Raw genomic sequence first — 19758 nt, forward strand, 5'->3', positions numbered from 1 at the left:
GGCTCATGAGATCCTTGACCAACTGGCTAAGTGATAAAGGGGTTTGATACAGGTGGGTGTACCCCTTCCGCATTATATTTCAGTTGGATGGAACCCAGCATCAATTCACCTGCCTCAGAGCTGCGAGAAGTACACTTTCCAGATGACAGCTCCCAGGGCCCCTCGGCGTCCACCTGTACCCAACCTCAATCATGGAAAAGCAATCGGAAGTAAGGACCGGCACAGGCCCTCGATGGACAGAAGAGAGAGGAGTCAGAACGTGGAGACCCCGACTTGAGACTCCGCCCCGAATGACTGGGTGATGTGACCAGTTGGGTAACAATCCAGCGCTTGTGGCTCAGAGGGAGAAGTGGTGACAGAGGTACAAAGGCTGTGTTTAGCTGATTATAAACAATTCTTATGCGACTATAAGGGCACAAGGAGAGTATGCCCTATTTCAGGCAATGTGCATGATGGTTACCACTTGCGGGGTGGTTATGGTTCAGAGATATTGTTTTATGATTTTTGGTTATTTTTATTTTTTGGGTAGGGAGCAGCCCAGCAGCAACTTATTCAGTGCACTGTTATGGCAACAAGCAGTACTTGGCCGTGGAAAGCGACGGCCGGGATAGTTTGGAAAGGCAGCAAAATGGGGGTGGGAGTAATGAAGGGTTCAGGGGTAAAGGTTATAGGCCTCACATAGGGTTGAATGGGAATGGCTGATGTGAAATTTGTGTCCCTAAATGTTCTGGGACTGAATTTGCCAAGGAAAAGGAAGAGTGTTGTCCAAACTAGTAGATCTGAAAGCAGACGTAGACCAGGAGACTCACCTATCACAGAAAGATTGTCCAAGGCTGAGGTACCGGGGGTTTCCTCACCAATATTTTGCATCCGCCACTCAGAAAAAGGAGGGTGTCGCAATTCTCATAGCTGGTTCCCTTCACTTCGAGCATGGTAAGGTCCTAAAAGACCCTGTGGGCAGATACATTGGGATGACAATACGAGTGGCAGGAAAGGATCTAACATTAGTCTCAATATATGGGCCAAACCAACAGCAAGATCAGTTCTACGCTCACTTATTTCCACAGATCGCGCAATTTCAGAGGGGAGAATTGGTGATGGGAGGGGATTTTAATGTGGTTCTGGAGGCGACAGAAGATAGAACGGGGCCGCTGTCTCCCACGGAGGTGGCCATGGCCGTCTCCCTCAAAAAAGCTATAGGGGTTTTGGGGCTGGTAGATGTATGGAGGAGCCTACACCCTCAGCAGCGAGATTATACGCACTACTCGTATGTGCATCAGAGCTATTCTAGGATTGATTTCTTCCTGGTTTCTCGCACTCATCTCCCAGGAATATCATCGGCCATCATAGAGGTGGCATTGGTGTCAGACCATGCTCCCATAACTATGAAGCTTGATGGATACAGGGTGGGTGGAAGGAAATACTTGGGCTGGAAGCTGAATGATGCCTTGTTAGCTGATTAGGCAATATGCACTACCATCACAGAGAGGATAACCCAATATTTTCTGGAGAATCTCACGGGGAGGTGGCTCTGGCCGGGGTGTGGGGGGCGCTAAAAACAACGCTGAGGGGAGAACTTATTAGCTTAGCCTCAGCTCGGAAGCGGGTCCTTACAGCCCAACGGGCACAAGCTGAAGGCATGGTTAAGGATTGGGAAGCCCAATAAAAGTTAGATGGGGCCAGGAGGACGTATAGGCAGTTGCAGGTAGCGAGGGTGGCATTGAAAGCCCTACAGGAAGATGATATCTCCTTTAAACTACTTAAGACAAAACACTTCTACTACAACACCTCGAAAACGGCCTCTCATGTACTAGCCTATAAACTTCAGGCCCGGAGGAACGGGACAGCAATCGGGGGGGTTGAAGGACACTCAGGGCCAGCTACATGAGGGGGGAAGCGGCTAAAATTGCCTTTCTGACCCAGTTTGACACTGGACTGTATGTGGAAGACCTTTTGCATTGTCCGAAACAGGACACTTTTTTTTGGAACCTCCCCCCCTTCCCCAAATATCAGAAACACAAACAGGTGTTAGAATCTTGCATAACAGAAGAGGTCACGCAAGCTATCCGGGCTCTCCCCAGGAATAAAGGCCCAGGGCCTGATGGGTTTACGGCTTTTTTCTATAAACAAAATTCGGGATTCCTTGCCCACCATATGGCGGAAGTGTTTCACTTGTTTCTTGAGAGAGGATCTATTTCTCCATCAATGGGGGAATCAACCCTAACTTTGCTCACCAAGCTAGGGAAAGACGCCACACTGTGTTCCTCATAACGGCCTATTGCAGTCCTAAATTACGATGCCTGCATATTTTCCAAAATACTGGCTACCTGTTGGCAGGGGTGCTCCTGGCAGTGATGGCAATGCACCAGACGGGGTTTGTTCCCGGCCGCCAGACATTCGACAACATTCGTCGTACGGTGGATCTCACGGCCTGGGCGCAGCAGTATAAACAACCACTAGCCATTCTCTCAATCAACACTGAAAAAGTGCTTGACCGAGTAGACTGGGGATACTTGGCTAAGGTTCTCATGGGGTTTGGGTTTGGCCCGCGGTTTAGCAAACTGGGGGAACTTGCACAGGGAAACAAGGCAGGGGTGCCCATTGTCTCCCCTCCTCTTCCCCTGGCGATGGAGCCCTTGGCCTGTTTAGTGAGGTCTTTGAGGGACATTAAGGGGGTAGAGGTAGCGGGCTACCATCACAAGTTGGCGCTCTATGCCGACCTTCTATGTTACATGCGGGCCTCCCTATCATCCCTGCCACATTTTATCTCATTGCTGGACAGATCCGCGAGTTATTGAGTTTCAAAATTAACTACTCAAAATCCACGATCCTTAAGGTTACAGAATCGTGAGAGTTGATGGAGCGCCCGAGATTTAGCTTTCCGTTCTCTTGGGCCTCGCAATCAATGAAAAACGTAGGCGTCCACCTCATAGCAGGATACACTGACTTATATGCAGCGTATATCCCACCACTGTTAGCCGGAGCCAGACAAGATTTGGTAAGATGGGCAACCGCCGACATCTCATGGCTGGGCAGCATAGCCTCAATTAAGATTACCTTACTACCGAGATTGTTGTACAAGTTTCAGGCTCTTCCAATCTGGATCCCTAGAGTGGCGATGAAGGAACTGCAGGCACAGGTTTTTTAGTTCATTTGGGCCAAAAAACTTCCCTGGGTGGCCAAACACACTCTTATGACAGCGCAAATGATTAGCAGTACCGGAAATTGAAAGCTACCTTTTTGCTGCTCAAATCGCCTCAGTTCTAGAGTGTCAAGCAGCTGGGGATAATCCGAAGCATTGGGTCTCGGTTGAGCTGGAAGACCTGGGGTTCCCTATACATCACAGGTGCTGGCTCTCCCAAAGAGCCAGAAGAGGGGGTAGGCAAGGGCTTCCAACAACTAACACCACACTAGAGTACTGGGACAAGGACGTGGAGCGCTATGCCACCACCACATTCCCCTCTTCCATGACAGGGATATGGGTTAATGGCGAGTTTCCTCCGGGTTTAGGTAAGGTATCACTCCTGCGATGGTCTGAAGGTGGGCTTCATAGGCTGGGGCAATTGTTTCAGGATGATCTCCCCTTTGCATTTGATCAATGCAAACAATCCTTCCAGGTAGATGACACAGATAGATCTGGGTACATTCAGTTGAGGCATTGGATGTCAAGGGCTGGAGGGTACTAACCAGGGGAAGCGGAGCACAATCACATTTGAAGATTTATTTTTAGGAGATCCCACCAACAGCAAAGCTATTACCCCTGGATAAAGTGCTAAATTCCAGGAGATTTAAAGCCCTGCATGGGTATATGTCTAAGTGGGAGGAGGATGTGGGGAGGCCCATTGATGATCTTGCGTTGTTAACATCTGGACAAGGGTGAGCAAGTCATCTCATGCGATTTAACTAAAAGAAAATGGGTTTAAAATACTGTGAAGTTGGTATTTGACCCCAGAACGGCTGCACACATTGAATCTGCAGTTCCCCTCCCAATGTTGGCGATGTGGGATCTCTCCTGGCTCGTTCCTTCATATGCGGTGGGGCTTCCTCCGGTGCATAGGTTTTGGGAGAAGGTAGTTGCACAAATAAAGGAGATTTGTGGATTCAAACTCGAACTTGACCCGCTGGTGATGCTATTGGGTAATGAAGATTCCCAGGGCCATTATAAACTGGGCGGCAAATGATTGAGCCTGGTCACCCATCTATTGGTGGCGGCTAGATTGGTTATAGCAAAGCATTGGAAGAGCCAGTGTAAACCAGATATTAAGGAGTGATGGATGTGGCTGCCCTAATTAAAATTGATGGGGCGATGCAGGGACGAATGCTGCAATACCTGGCAGACTGGTCCCCACTATTCGCATATGTTGATGAGCATGATAACCCCAATATTCATCACAAACCCCATGAGATATTTTTGCTGCTATAATGAAGGGCACATGACCGAATATATGGGTACTTGACGCCGTGTGTCACCAAAACTCGTAGTTGATTGCGTGCCAGGCACGCATTGTAGTTGCCGGGGATTAATGTACCTTACTGTTTTGAAATGTTTATATGCGATAGTTTAATTTTCAATTTTAATTTTTACAGTGGTTTTGATTATGATTTTTCTACAGTTTTTTATGGTTAATACAAAGCACAGATTTCATATGGACACTATTGCAAACCACTGTGTGGGTACAGTGGAAGAAATGTTCCTTCTCCCTCCAGGTGTACGACTACTGTAAAAGGCATTGGTAAATGATGTAAAATTAAAATGTGCTTAATATAGTTTAAATTGCAAAAAATGAAAATGGTGTTAGACAAATATGAAGTGTTCTGCAGCTCAGCAATTGACATGGTAGCTTTCCTAGAACGGTCCAGTCTTTCAGAGGATAGAGTTATTTACCTCTGTGGTGATCTTCAAATCAAAAGGACATTTTGCTGCGGAACGTAAGTATTTCACCCAATGGAGACACTTTGGTTGGACTGTCCTGTGGGCTGCCTGCTTGGTTGGAATGGAACTCTCCCACTGGTCTACAATAGGGTAGTTTAAAGGAAAAAAACCTGACTGGAACCTTCAATGAGCATACCCTTGTCTGAGAAAGAGTAGGAATAATCATCTTACTTCTGGTGCTCTGGGTAATTCCCCACTCTTAGTCTGCCAGGTTCTGGATGCCCTCTGAAGCAGTCTGCAACCCAATGACTCAAGGGGATGATCGACAATTGCTCAAAGGTCGTGTCTCTCCCACTGACCTTGATTTGATGCTTACGGAATGTTCCACAGAGACAACTGTAATTCAAAGCCATTGCCTCCTCTGGAATTTGTCCAATACCAATCTCAACCAGTCCAGCAAACCTGGGTTGAATGGATCCTCATTCCCAGACTTCTGAATGGAGTCCATTCTCATTAATATAAAGCTATCGATTTCTCCTTTTGAGTAAGGTAGTGAAATGGAACAGTCCATACACAGGCACTGAATCCTGCACAGGATACAAATGCGATATCGAATCCACACAAGGAAGGAGGGCAGCTGGTTGAATTTGTACCGCCCAGCCCCATTGTCAGGCATTCTACAGAGAAACGATCCCATGCTCTCTTCTCCACAGACTGTGCTATGTTCCTAGTCAATGGAGTTTGTGTGGATGGAGCCAGCTGCTTTATATTTCGTTGCTTCTTGGACAAGTGTGTGGATAGTCGTTCGACAGAAGATATGCTCCTCAATGGTGTCATAGGTGAAGACTTAATGTGCAAGGTCCCATGGACACTGCAGAAGATGCAAAGAACAGCAATGCAGGGGTCCCTATGAAATGCTTGGTGGATGAGGCTTCTGTACCATCTCTTCCGATCGGTAACTCCTGGACAATACGCCTATCAATATGTCAAGATACGGAAGGATCCTGATAAGAAGGAACTGTTTAAGGCTTGGGCTTTGAGGCCCGGGGAGTCAGGAAAACCCCAGTAGACGTTTATTGTACCACAGATGTCCCAGTCTTGCATTTAACTTTAATGGAAGGCTGTGTACTGTTTCCAAGGCAACCTTCCCCTTTTGAAGTCTTTCTGTTTTTAGCCCGGCCACTAGAAGGGTGAGGTGGGTCCTCGCATCTCTACTGCCTGAAGAGATGGTTGGATTTTCTGCCCGCTAAAGGAAAAGTCTCCGACATCCATCTGTCTTTGTAGAAAAAGCCTTGCAGATTTTACAGACTACAAGCTTCTGGTGAGGGTGCAGTCAGTAGAGACAATCCTTAGGAGGGTCTTTGAGATCTACACTTTTCTTTCCAGAAGCAGAGGAAATAGCTACTCTTGCAACTATTTAACAAACAGCATAAACTTGGATGGTAATTATCAGTTTCACTTGCTTTTGCATTTTGAGTTTGTGTAGCATGCCCTTTCTCAATCCGCTTGGGTTTGCTTTATCGAAAATGAATGTGCTTGATTAAGAAGTTTAATTTGGATATATGTAAACAAACTCGATATTTTGGCTGATGTAATTTTATAATGTACACTGAAATAGTTATTTGTAATATTATAAAATTAAAAAGAGAACATGTTTTCTACTCGTTTCTGTCAGGTATTTTATGTCAATTTCCTGTAACTATGACAGCAGTCCATTAGACAATCTTATGTAAAAATGAAAGCATTTAGAGGCACAGTAGGTGGGGCAGTCTGCATTAGCAGGCAGGTTTTATTTCAGACATGCTGCCCACAAAAGCATGTCTTAAAAAACAAACAAATAGGAACAAAAATAAGAACTATTTGTAAACTACAAATAAAATCAATAAAAAAATCACATTATCAAGACATATCTAAAAACAAATCCAGATTGTAACAGTTGCATTGGAAAGGTAGACAGCACAAATAAAAATTGTAAATAAAGATGAATGGCCCCATTAGCTTAATGGCAATCCTTTGTCTATGATACATTAAGTACCCTAAATATCCCACATTATTTTCCTAATCCTAAGTGTCTGTTGCATTTAAAAAGCCAATTTGAACAAAGTTGACTGCAAATTACAGCTTAATGACTTTAAATTGCCACATGGCAGCAATATCACAAAATAAAGATATATCAAACATTTCTGGAACTAAAATACAAACAAGGTTAAAACAAACCTGCATACACCACAATGCCCACAACAGCTTCAGTATTTCTTACAATGCAGCCTCGAAGCAACAAGTTGTCTTTACTGAGACCTACACGCTCCTTGTTTGAATGTTCTCTGTAATAACAACATAGGACAGATTTTGAGCGAATCATCTGTGCCGGTCACCTTCAGCATACGACAAACATTGGTCAGCAGGAAGATTCACACAAACTGATAAATCTACCATGAATTTGTGACATCATCTGATCAGAAATCATCCTAATCAAATATTTTTAATGCATTATACAAATCAGAATAAATTAATATCAAAACTACTTGCAAAAATACCCTGAATTTAATCATCTTGTGTAATCAAGTCAGTGAGGTAGTCACATTTTATGGGAGCGAGAGATGCTGTAAAGAAGTAGAACTAGACTGAACCCTTTTGAATTGGGTTTTATAGCAAGGTTGAGTTTCAGCATTTCAAAAATATGTCTCTCTCTGTGCAAACAAAACACCCACCCACTGTTATTGGTCAGACATCAGATCAAGGTTATTACCAACTAAAAAGTGGAAAGCATAATGCATTAACTCAGAACACTTAAGAGCCAACAATAGAGGTTTAAAGAATTTGCACCAAACAAATATTTTTAACATAGCACAGTGACCCTTCAACGACTATTCGTCGACACTTCTTTGCGCAGGATGTAACAATCCAACACCCATCTGCTGTACAAGACCTGGTTGTCCAGGTCCTAGTGGGACCCACTATACTATATTTGTGAGTCACGCATGTAGGCAAGGCAATATTTGTGAATGGAAGTGCTTAAACCCAACAATAAATTTGTAAGCTAAAATCACAAGTGAGTGGGAAGACAAAAAGATAGGATACATGGTCAGGAATGGCCACTCATATCAATATATCAGTTCCTATATACCAATGAACACAGAGAAAGCGTTCCGTTTCAAACACGTGCTTCCCAAGAGTTCCACAAACATGTAAAATCATTGTGGGGACCTTTGAAAGGCATCTATAAAATGGACACTTTTCTGCTCTTCCTTCAAATAATAGGATACATAAGCTGTGAGCGTGTCAAAAGTAGAAAAAAGCTACAATTGAACTTTTAGGAAACTAAAAGCCTACACATCCAACTAAAGAATATGAAAACTTCATGCCAAAAATCCTGAACTATCAAAAGACTCAAAAACAAATGACAGCATCTCCAATACCATCTCACATGTGCAGAATATGAGCTATAAGATCTTTTTGTCCCATGGCCCTCACAGCATAGGTCATCTGCTTAGCATAACAGCAACAAATTAACAGTTGTTTTCTAAACTGCAAACACTTTTTTTCTGCCAAGGCTTGTCACCTTCAGAAAGGCTGATCAGAGACATGAAAATGTGTGAAACTGTTACATTGTCAACTGCACCAGGATTAGAAATTGCAAAACAGGATCTTGTCGGGTAAACTGAGCAGTAATGAACACCGTTATGGTGGTATTTCTCGAGATCCTGTGGGAGATGGGTGGTGGTGCAGGGATGCACGGTCTCAATGGAATGTTGGGAGCGCGCATGGATTGGGGTAATTGGAAAGGTTCTAGAGATGGCAGTTAGAGCAGGAGAGAGATGGAGGACAACTTTTTTTTAAACTGCATTTTCCAACAACAAAGAACCAAAAGTAAAACACTGCCGTACAATGGCGTACCGTGCATCACAGCATTAATTCAGAAAATTACATAATTTCCCCATCTATGTCCCATGCCTCCTTTCTGAGAAACGTCCACACTTCAGAGCCAGAGACTGGGTCCATTCCAGTCCAAGTGCCATCTGCCATTAATCGAACCAGGTCCAAGGACCACAACAAAAACAATTAACCAAGCCCCTGCATGCTTAGCCCAGAACCCCTCTACCCCCTCCCTGATGCTCTAGCATCCATCCCAATCGTACATTGTGATCCAGTCACACCATCCTACTGACTTTCATGGGGTCCATCCTCAGTAAGCACAAACATTGTCTGCATCAGCGTATTCCATGCAGCTACATCATCACGGACCTCCCTCTGCCCACAGCGCCATATCACCGTCTCTGCCAACCGCTTCAGATACCACCAACATGCCTAAATTCTGGGTCCTACAGCTAATCGCTATCCTATGCTTTGTCAAAATACAAGGTCTTTCATCCGGGTAAGTGAGCAGCCTCCCGCCTTCGGGGAACCATGCCCAATAAGCACGCCACAGGTGTCAGTCCCACATTGTGATCCCCCCCCCCCCGATAAAACCTTGTTCCGCAAACTCTTGCCAGAAAGTTCTGATCACTGGGCATGACCAAAACATGACCAATGTGCATCATACCTGCCCGTTCACTCGCACACCTTGGGCATCTCTGCTCTGCTGCACCAAGGAATCGCGAGATTGCCTGTGGGCTCAGATATGCTGTGTGTGTAACCTAATTGCATAGTTTTCAGCCTGCCGTTTCTAAACACCTTCCGTGCATGTAGTAGCGCCCCAGCCCACTCTCCTCCATGAATGCTCGTCCTACATCTTCGTCCCAATGGGACGTACCCCAAGCTCTGATGTTGTAAGCCTGCCCAGTAACATTTCATACAGCCTAGAGATTACATGACCACCCTCTGGCAAGTCAGTGTACAGAAAAGTGTCCCCCGCCATGCCCTGTCCAAATTCCAACCACCTGGCTTCCGCCGCCCTGATCACCCTGTGGTAAGTCTGGAACTGACCCATAGGCAGATCATATCTTTCCTCCAGCTCCAGGAAGACTGCCAAAATGCCTTCACTAAACAAATCCCCCAAGGTGATAATCCCGTTTGGCTCTCAATGTCGTCTGAAACTGCAGACCTCACCTCGGTCTCTTCCCCCTATCGCCGTCAATGGTATGTTGTCCAAGTACGGGTATTGCGTACCCACCAATCTCCACAATCTATTCCACCGTCTCCGCCCCAACCGCACTAGCGCAGACTTTCCCTTATAACTTGTCCCCCTCACCCAATAATATCTTTCAGATAGTAAAGCACAGCAGCATCCTGCAGTAGATTTGAAACCAGTGTGGCCTCATTTGCCAACCAAGTCATGACATATTGCAGCTGCTGCGCAAGATAATAGAATTCAAAGTGTGGCAGCTTAACTGCGCCATTCTTAAAATCGTTATACAGTTTGCTCAGCGAGATCCTGGTCCTCTTAACACCCCAGATGAACTTGGGATGCCCCAGACAAACCATCATAATACAGCAAAGCTTTTGATCCTTTATTCTACTTGCATCTGTTTTCTGGGTACCACTGAATACAACTTTCCAAAATGGCGGATTCATTGAATACTGAAGATTTAGCCCTTTGCCTTACCAGCTTCCGCACTGCCTCATGCTGATTGGCCCATCCAACGTTCTTGTGGCCAATCACAACACCGGCAGGAGTAAACGGCTCATCTTACGAAGGCCCGCTTTCAGAGGCCCCTGTCTGTGCCTGTATCAGCATTCAATCTCTTTACACTGCGACATTGAGTGGGCAGGAGCCCCGTTTTCAGTACACGCTGCAGGAGCAGTGTATTAACCCAGCACCTCGCCGGTAAGCCCCACGGGCCGTTGGGCCCTTAATTCTAAATAGAATTGCCCTATTAAATTTTCAACCGAAAATGCAGTTTCATTCCGCAATATTGCCGACTTGCAAGTATTGATAAACTTGCTACTTGCCTGAAGCTTCCATCATAAGAATACAGAAAAGCTTTTGATACTTTATTCTACTTGTCTGCTAGCATCTGTATTCTGCGCACCACAGACTACAACTCAAAAATGGTGGATTCATTGACTACTGAAGATTTAGCCCTTTGCCTTACCAGCTTCCACACTGCATCATGCGGATTGGCCCATCCACCGTAGTTGTGGGCAATCACAGCACCGGCAGGCATAAGCCGGCCCATCTCTTACAAAGGGGCCACTTTCAAAGGCCTCTGTCTGTGCCTGTTCGGGCCTCTCAGGAGATGTCACTCTGTGCAACTCGCCATTCGTGCCTCATCTTGGGCTCACACCGATCTGCGCGAGCTACCATCACAGCTACAGCAACGCTCCATGGTCTTCACACCTGACCGCCCCCCACCTTGCCACAGATGTGCCTAACGCTGCCCTACTTGGTCAACCAAATGCCCCCCTTCTGGACATGACCTGTAGACTCTGGTAAGCCTGCGCAACATCTCACATTGCTATCTGCGTTAAGCCTCAGACAGTCTAAAACTACTGGCTCCCCAGTCCAGCCATATCTTGCGAACCTATGTTGATTGGGTAAACACTTTGTTGACTGAACCTACTCTGCCACCACACCACGCCCGCAAGCAAGCGAAAACTGGAAGTGCTTAGCTAACCCTCTGCAGCACCCTTCACAAACGTCCATGTTTGGACCCACCAAAATTGGTTCCCATTCTGCTGCGATTATGATATGCTCTTATTGTCGATTTATTATGCCTCCCCTGCACTGATGCCGATTCACTTCCGAAACGTATCGTGATTTACCTTGCTATTACCACCTGCCTCAATATGTATAGCATTATTTGCTTGTGTTAGTTCTACTAGACCCAGCAGAGAACGAAAGCTAGGCACCATAGGTTTGGTCCCATTCAGCCCTCCTAACTTCATGTAATCTTATCTCACCATACCATAGTCCATCACTGTGGATTAACCCCATAGTCATACCTACCCCAATACTCACAGGACACTGCCCAAGTGCATACCCTTAGGGGTCCTTAGCTTTGCCACCCATGGTGAACTGTGCCTGACCAACGAGCCCGCTCCACTTTGAAGCCCTGCGGCAAAGCACCAAGCCCCAACTCCTGCAGCAGCATGTCGTAGGGCCGTTCCCCTCCGCCCCCGCAGGCAGACCCAGTAGACTAACATTTTTCAGTTATGCTCTTCCCTCAGCATCCTCCACCCTATTTTCCAGCATTGCCACTTTTGCGATCAATTCGCACCCGTGATGTTCTGTCTTTTTTCAACCGCTTTCGTCTCCACCATCCGCACCCTGTTAGCCAGAGCCCGGACATCCTGCCGTAACAGACTGCCATCTATTATGACCTCATCTTTCTAATGTGGTCTGGAGCACAGCAATGGCCTTCAAGATCCGACTCTCCTCTGTCTGCACCACCAGGGGCGGAAACATCTGGGAAGCGCCTCCTTCCTCCTGTGTCGTGCCACTCCCCTCTCGTTTGCGCACGAAGGCGTCCATCCTTGTCTGCCTGGACTGCCCCTTCTGCTGCTTGTCCGGCATGTACACAATGGTGCACCCAGGTGGCACAGTGACAATTAGTATTTACATGCTCAGTACCACAGCCTCGCTCCGGTCTTACACTCTGGACTCAGCCCGCAGGGTCAACCCTCGCTGACATGGGGGAAGTGGCAGGCGACAGACCTCTTCTCGCTCCACTGACCTCACTCCCTGCCGAGCATGGCGTTCCAGTGGCGGCACCTCAAAGAAACCTCAAGCACAGCTGCCAGAGGTCCCAGATGAGGAGGGAGTGCACTTCCCGGGCCCTCAGCTAGCAGTATTTAGGTAGGGGCCAGGCCCATTGCACCGCAAAGAGCATCCAGCAGCAGAGCAATGTCCAATGTGCCCCACCAGCACCAGGATGCGCCTGCATCCTGCAGGGATCCCTCCCTCAACTTTTGCCTACATTGCTGGCCAGGAAGGGAGCCCCCAAAGGCCACTCGGTGGCCCCTACCAAGGCCCCTCCATCCAGAGTCTCTGTAATCACTGGGCTATGACAATGTGTCCCCGAACCGAGCGAAGAACAGCCGATAGTGGGCCACCAGGAATGAGGAGGCGCACAGCCCAGGCCCACAAGGCGTCACTGAGGTACGGGCCAGGCCAAGCGCACAGCCAAGAGTCCTCTGCCACAAAGGGGCATGCACTTCGCCACCCCAGCATCAGGGCACACATGCGCCAAGTTCACTTGGGCAATCCCTGTCAGCAAGTTTCAAATATTGCAGGCTAGCAGGAGGTCCTCACTGCCCCCAGGTGCCCACCACCAGCCACTGCAGGCCGCATGAGCTCCAACTGCCTCCTCCAATGACTCAACCAGACACAGTAGGCAAGGAGGACGAAGGGCGAGGTCCTGTGCTGCCCGGGTCGTCCGCTGATTCATGTCAGGGTGTATTACGCCCGAGTCACACTGACCCCTGAGCCCCTACAGCCTAGTCTGTCCATCTGATCCTCCTGGCCAGTGGGAGAAGAGCCATCAGCCCACCAGGGCACTGCCCAGCCAGTCTGTGCCCAAATCCTCCTTAGTGGCTCACTGGGCAGAGGGGGGGACAGCGCGTCTGAGTCCCAGCCACTCTTGTCCACATAGGCAGCTCTAAAGGGTATAGTCGCCAGGTCGCCGTGTTCAGAGAATTCCTCAGCTCCCTCCTACACTGTAGCTGGCGCTCCTATCACACGCAGCCCCACAGATGCAAGTCTCCTCGGGTCGTGGCTCGTGACAAAGCCTGCTCTCGCCTCAGTGCTGGGTCCCGCTCCGTGGCTCACCTCGGGTTGCAGCAGCTCTCTGCTTCAGTAGCCAATTGGGTAGCCCCCAGCTACGACACATCTTCTCCCAGTACCTGCCACCGAGCCGCCAGTCTCCAGGTTGCAGGGGCCACCCACAGTGCAGCTACAGCACCGTGCCTCAGTCTGCCTCAGGTCCTGGGCACCATGACAGGTTCCTCGCGCTCCACAGTCAACCGAACTGCGAAACTGCACCCTGCAGCTCCCGACACGCTCCAGTCCTGGATATTACTTTGCATACAGCATATGATCGTGTGGAAGGCTCATCACTGAGCGGATTAAGCGGTAGCTCACAGGAGACACGTCCATATTCTATGGCTGCTGGCTACACCCCATTATGGAGGACAAACTTGCCCTAGTTACTGCCCCCCACCTGCATGGAGGCCACACTAAGGGCTGGTTTTCAGGAAGGAACCTCTATCCCAGAAGTGGTTATGGGATTTTGTTCATCATGGTGCCTTGTCTCTGAGAAGGGTAGGAGATATCGCCCCAGATGTGGTAGAAGGAACAAGTTACTTACCTGTAACTGTTGTTCTCCAGCATGGGTCTGGCATGGATTCACATGCTCATTAATATTCCCCGTCGTCAGGCTGGGAATCCTCGGTAAAGAAAAAACCAGTATCAGTTTCGTTTCTGATCTGTCTTTCGTAGTAATAACCAATCACTGATCTCTGTGTCATACTGACCACAGCCAATGACTGCCCTCTACCTAAGCCCCGCCTCTGGCAGCCATCTTCAGATTTGGAAGCACGTGAAGTGGCAGTATGACCAAGTGAAGAGCCGCAGAGGGGTAGGCGGGAGGGTTCGCATGTGAATCCATGCCAGACCCATGCTGGAGAACAACAGTTACAGGTAAGTAACTTGTTCCTTCTCCAGCATGGGGTCTGGCATGGATTCACATGCTCATGAATAAAGAATACATAGCAGTACACACATGCACAACCACGGGAGGTGGCAAAGGCTCAACATTAAGCATTACATCAAACTCAACATTAAGCATCTTACCTCCTCACCAGGCTCACCTCAGGCAAACAGGTTGCGCAGCACTGCTTGGCCGACCCTGGACTCCTCCCTGGAATCCCGGTCGACGCAGTAGAATTTCGTGAAGGTGTGCGTCGACCTCCACGTAGCAGCCCTGCATATGTCCAGCAGGGGTACACCAGATAGGAACGCCGTGGTAGCTGCGATCGCTCTGGTGGAATGGGCTCTCGGACGGCCAGGCAGCGGTCGGTTTGCCAACCGGTGACAGTACATGATACAGCCGGAGAGCCATCTGGAAATGGAAGCCTTCGAGAGAGCCTTTCCCTGATTGACAGGTCCAAAGTTCACAAAGAGTTGTGACGTCTTCCGAAAACCCTTCGTGCGGTCCACGTAGAACTTTAGCGCTCTAGCCACATCCAGCGAGTGCAAAGTCCTCTCAGCCGGCGACGAAGGCGACGGGAAGAACACAGGCAACACCAAGGGTTCGTTGAGATGGAAGTCCGACGGTACCTTGGGCATGAAGGAGGGGTGCGTCCTGAGCACTACCCTCGTTGCGTGAAAAGTCAAGTACGGGGCCTTGCAGGAAAGGGCCTGGATCTCTCCCACTCGTCGTGCGGAGGTGATGGCCACAAGAAACGCTGTTTTTCACGACAGGAATTTCAACGGAGCTGAGTGCAGAGGCTCGAACGGAGGTCCCATGAGCTTGGTCAGCACCACGTTGAGCTCCCACGCCGGGGCCGGAGCCTTCACCGGCGGGAACGATCTGAACAGTCCCTTCATGAACTCTTTCACCAGACGATGAGACCACAAGGACGTCCGCCCCGTGGTTCTGGTGTATCGGGAGATCGCAGCAAGATGAATCTTGATGGACGCGTGTGCCAGTCCAGCTTTGGCCAGCGTCAGCAGGTACGGCAGTACTTGGGGGGCCGTAATCCGTAGAGGGTTAATCTTCTGTGCGCTGCACCAGACAGAGAACCTCTTCCATTTGTGTCCGTAGCATTTAAGAGTCGAGGACGCCCTGGCCTTTGCAAGAACCTCTCTGCAGTCGGCCGGTATGTCGTATCCTCCAAACTCTAGCGCTGCAGGAGCCAGGCCTGCAAGTTCAGCGATTTCGGGTCGTGGTGGAGGATGGCGCCCCCTTCCCTGGAGAGTAGATCCGCGTCCACCGGCAGCTTGATTGGTGGGGACGCTGACAAGTCCAGAAGGTCCGGGAACCATATCTGCCTCGGCCACGCCGGTGCGACGAGGATCATCCTGCACCGTGACCTCTTGAGCTGGTTGACGAGCCGGATTAGCAGTGGCAAAGGAGGGAACGAGTAGAGGAACAGGCCCTCCCAGGGGAACGAGAAAGCATCGCCCATGCTCCTCGCCTGGGGAAACCTGCTGGCGAACCTCCGGCACTTGGAGTTCGTCGCCGTCGCGAACAGGCCGATCTGGGGTGTGCCCCACCGTCGGAAGAGGCGATCCACTAGATCCTGCCGTAGCTCCCACTCGTGGCACGAGCGCAGCTCCCTGCTGAGTGAGTCGGCAATGGTGTTTTTTATCCCTGCCAGATGAAACGGCACCAGAAATATCCTTTGGGCGACGGCCCAATGCCACAGGTCCTGCGCCTCCTTGGACAGTGCTGGGGACCTGGTTCCGCCCTGTTTCCTGATGTAAAACATGGTGGTGGTGTTGTCGGTGAAGATCCTCACCACCTTGCGCCCTTGAGGGACGGAAGGAAGGACCTGAGGGTCCAAAACACTGCACGGAGCTCCAGGACGTTGATATGTAGGGATTTCTCCGTCGGGAGCCAAAGGCCTCTTGCGTGCAGATTTTCGGAGTGCGCTCCCCACCCTTCCAGGGAGGCATCCGTGGTCACTGTCTCCTGGTGGGCTGGGGTCTGGAAGTCCATGCCCGCCGTCAGATGCGCGCGGGTGCCCCACCACCGGATCGCTCGTCGGAAACTCTCGTCGAGTGTGATCCTTTCCTCGAAGCTGCCCGTCGTTTGGATCCAGCGCGCGTCCAGGAACTCCTGCAACGGGCGCATCCGGAGCCTGCACATGGGAATGAGGTAGATGCAGGAAGACATCATTCCGAGGAGGGACTTGATGGACCTCACCTTGGCCGCGTCGGCCACCAACATCCGCTGCACCTTGCCCAGGATGGTCCTGGTCCTCTCCTCCGACGGGGAGGCCAGAAGGGACACTGTGTTGAGCCTCGCTCCCAGAAACAGAGCGTCTTGCGCGGGTACCAGGTGGGATTTGGCGTAGTTCACAGAGAATCCCAGGTCCGTGAGAAGTTGGACGGTCCTTGCTGTGTGAACCACGGCGAGCTCCTTCGTCTTGGCTCGGATGAGCCAGTCGTCCAGGTAGGGGTAGACGTGGACCCCCTCGCGGCGCAGCTGCGCCGCCACCGGTGCGAGGCACTTGGTGAATACCCTGGGTGCCGACCGTAGTCCGAAGGGGAGGGCTTTGAACTGGTCCAGGATGGGGCGCCATCCTCCCGTCTTCTTCTTCACGAGGAAGTATCTCGAGTAAACTCCGGAGCCCCGAAGCCTCTTTGGGACGAGTTCGATGGCGCCCTTCCTGAGCATCGCTTTTACCTCCAGGAGAAGTTGAGGGACGTGAAGTTCTTTCCTGGCCACGGGGGGGGGGGACGCGCGGACACCATCTCGGCCACGGACCAAGGCGTCCAGCACCCAACGGTCAGTGGAGATGGACTCCCACACGCTGACGAAGCTCGCCAGCCGGCCTCCCACCGGGGTGCTTCTGTGGGGGCCCGACCCCACGGCCGGTTCAATCCTGCTTCGACGAGGCTTTGCCGCCTTGACCTCCTTGGCGACGACGGCGGGGTCCGCCAGACTTGCCTCGTCCTCTGTAGGCCTCCTGAGACGACGAGCGGGCCGCTTGACGGTAGGTGGAGAAACCGCCGCCGGAACCTTTGGAGGCGCCCTTGCCTCCGCTGCTCCGAAAGGGCGTCCGTCGTTGTTGCAAAACTCCCAGGGCCCGGGCCGTCTCAGTGTCCGCTTTAATGGCCTGAAGGGAATCGTCCACTGTTTTCCCAAACAGGTTGTTCCCATCGAAGGGCATGTCCAGGACTCTGGTCTGAACGTCTTGACGGAAGTCCGTAGCCTTGAGCCATCCACGCCGCATAAGGCAAACGCCGTTGCCCAACTGGCGGAACCCAGTGTCGGCGATGTCCGTCGCAACGGTAATGGCGTGGTCAGAAGCCACCTCACCTTCCTGCAGGATCTCCAGGGCCTCTGTCCTCTTGTCGTCCGGCAGGAAGTCCAGCAGGGGAGCCAGTTTGTACCAGAGCTCCCTGTCGTAGCGGGCCACGATAGCCAAGGCGTTGGCCGCTTTAATCGTCGTCGCTGCCGACGAGATGACTCTGCGTCCCATAGCGTCCAATTTCTTTCCCTCACCGTCCGGTGGGGAAGTCGATGTGGAGGCCGCACCCCCCCCCCGCTTTCTTCCTGGCCGCCGCGGAGACGACGGAGTCCGGGGTAGGCTGCGCCCGGAGGCACAGGGGGGCCGTGTCCGGGACCCGGTACTTCTTCTCGTACCGGTCTCTTCTAGCTGGCGTCGTGGAAGGGTTCTTGAGGAGGGTGAGGCCCTCATCCCAAATGTCGTCCAATAGAGGCACTGAGAGGACCGTCTTCCTCTTGGCCTCGCGCCGCTGATAAAGGAAACCTTCCTTCTTCTCCTCCTCAGGGCAGAGTTGGAAAAGCTCGGATGCCCTGGTGATCATGGAGTGGAACGATCCAATCTCGTCGGGCGGAGAAGCCCTGGTGGGAGGCGACGACGGTACATCCTCGTCGTATACCTCGTCGTCCGTACCCGTCGCTGCCGTGTCAGTCCCCGTATCATCCCCTCGGGTGGACGGGGAGAAGGGCTGGACGGGGCGCGACGGCTGAAAAGGAGGTGGAGGGTGGATCCTTCTTTTCTTAGTAGGGGGAACACCAGAAGGTCCCGGTTCTGGGTCCCCAGACGGGAGAGGTTCCTCCGTCGGCAACGGTAGTCTCGTCCTTATCTCTGAGCATAAGGACTGTATAGCCAACAAAATGGCCGCCGAGTTGTCTCGCGGCGCTGGCAGAGGGGAATCCGACGGGCGAACAGGGGCCCCGTCGGTACCCTCGGCGATGTCGTCGTCACCTGCGTCGGGATCCATCCCGACGGGTCGGTCTTCTTCCACGCAGAGGCCGTGGCTTAAGACCTCGACCAGTTCCTCCTCCGAGTTTGAGGCCGAATCTACGACGACGCCCTGCCCCCCCTTTCTCTTCCCCTCGGGGGATTTCACGGGGGTCCTATCGATGGGCACAAAAGAGGACTCCCTCCGAGGTGGTAGGGAGACTCTGAGCCCCGAGGTCGCCACCACTGGTGTAGCCTGCACAGGCTGAGCCAGGGCCGCCGCGACCGTTTCGATAGAGGGCTTGGCCGGATGGATTAAGGCCTTCACCACCTTAGGTGCGCTCACCGCCTTATCCTTGAGGGGGGGGGGGGGACACCGCCTCGCTCCCCCTCTGCCTTCGAGCTCGACCGGGGCCTCTCCAGGAGCTTCGCCGGGTGCTCGGCCTTCCTCTTACCCGACCCAGAGCGTTGGCTCATGGTTGATGGTGCCGGGGAGGGTGCGCCCTACCTGGCGCCCGTAGAGCCCGACCGTTCGGCGCTCCCGGTGCCAGCGGACTCGCGGTGCTTGGCCTTATGTTGGACCCCCGTCGCCGGGGCGTCCTCAAAGGTCTTAGAAGACCACTCGGATTTCTTCTTCTTCTCGCCGGACGGGCTCTTCCCTTCTAGCCAGTTGGCGAGACGTTGATGGCGGTCCTTCATGGTCCGCTCCGACATGTTGCCGCAAAACGCACAGTCCTTCTCCACGTGCGTCTTGTCCTCATGTAGGCAGTAGAGACAAAAAGAGTGTTCGTCCTCCTTGAAGATGTTCTGCAGCTGGCATCCAGGGCAGACCCTGAACAGCTTTCCGGGCGTCGAGCTTCCCTTCTCCTGGGCCATGACCGGGCCTGAGAAACTTCTGGAGTCCTCCAAAAGCGTAGCTCGACGAGATCTTCACCCTTGAGGGGCGCAGACGAATCCGACACGGGTCCCCGTTGATCGGATAGAGAGTCGGTGGAGCTTGAGGCTCTTTTGACCGAAAAAAAAGAAGTTTTTTGAGAAAAAACGTGAAAAAATAGCACTAACGC

At 51.1% G+C, this 19758-nt stretch overlaps 1 protein-coding gene across 2 annotated transcripts in view; it reads right to left on the reverse strand.

Moving 5' to 3' along the window:
- ATP10D (ATPase phospholipid transporting 10D (putative)) overlaps positions 1–19758 on the reverse strand; it is a 2065840-nt gene that overhangs the window by 1450723 nt on the left and 595359 nt on the right. For both annotated transcript variants that reach the window (XM_069631716.1, XM_069631715.1), the window contains one exon: positions 7091–7197. In XM_069631716.1, the coding sequence (XP_069487817.1) occupies positions 7091–7197 (107 nt within the window). The remainder of the gene's footprint in view (positions 1–7090; positions 7198–19758) is intronic.

This window comes from Ambystoma mexicanum, chromosome 6q (assembly GCF_040938575.1).
Source record: "Ambystoma mexicanum isolate Mex_15411 chromosome 6q, UKY_AmexF1_1, whole genome shotgun sequence".
Taxonomy (NCBI): domain Eukaryota; kingdom Metazoa; phylum Chordata; class Amphibia; order Caudata; family Ambystomatidae; genus Ambystoma; species Ambystoma mexicanum.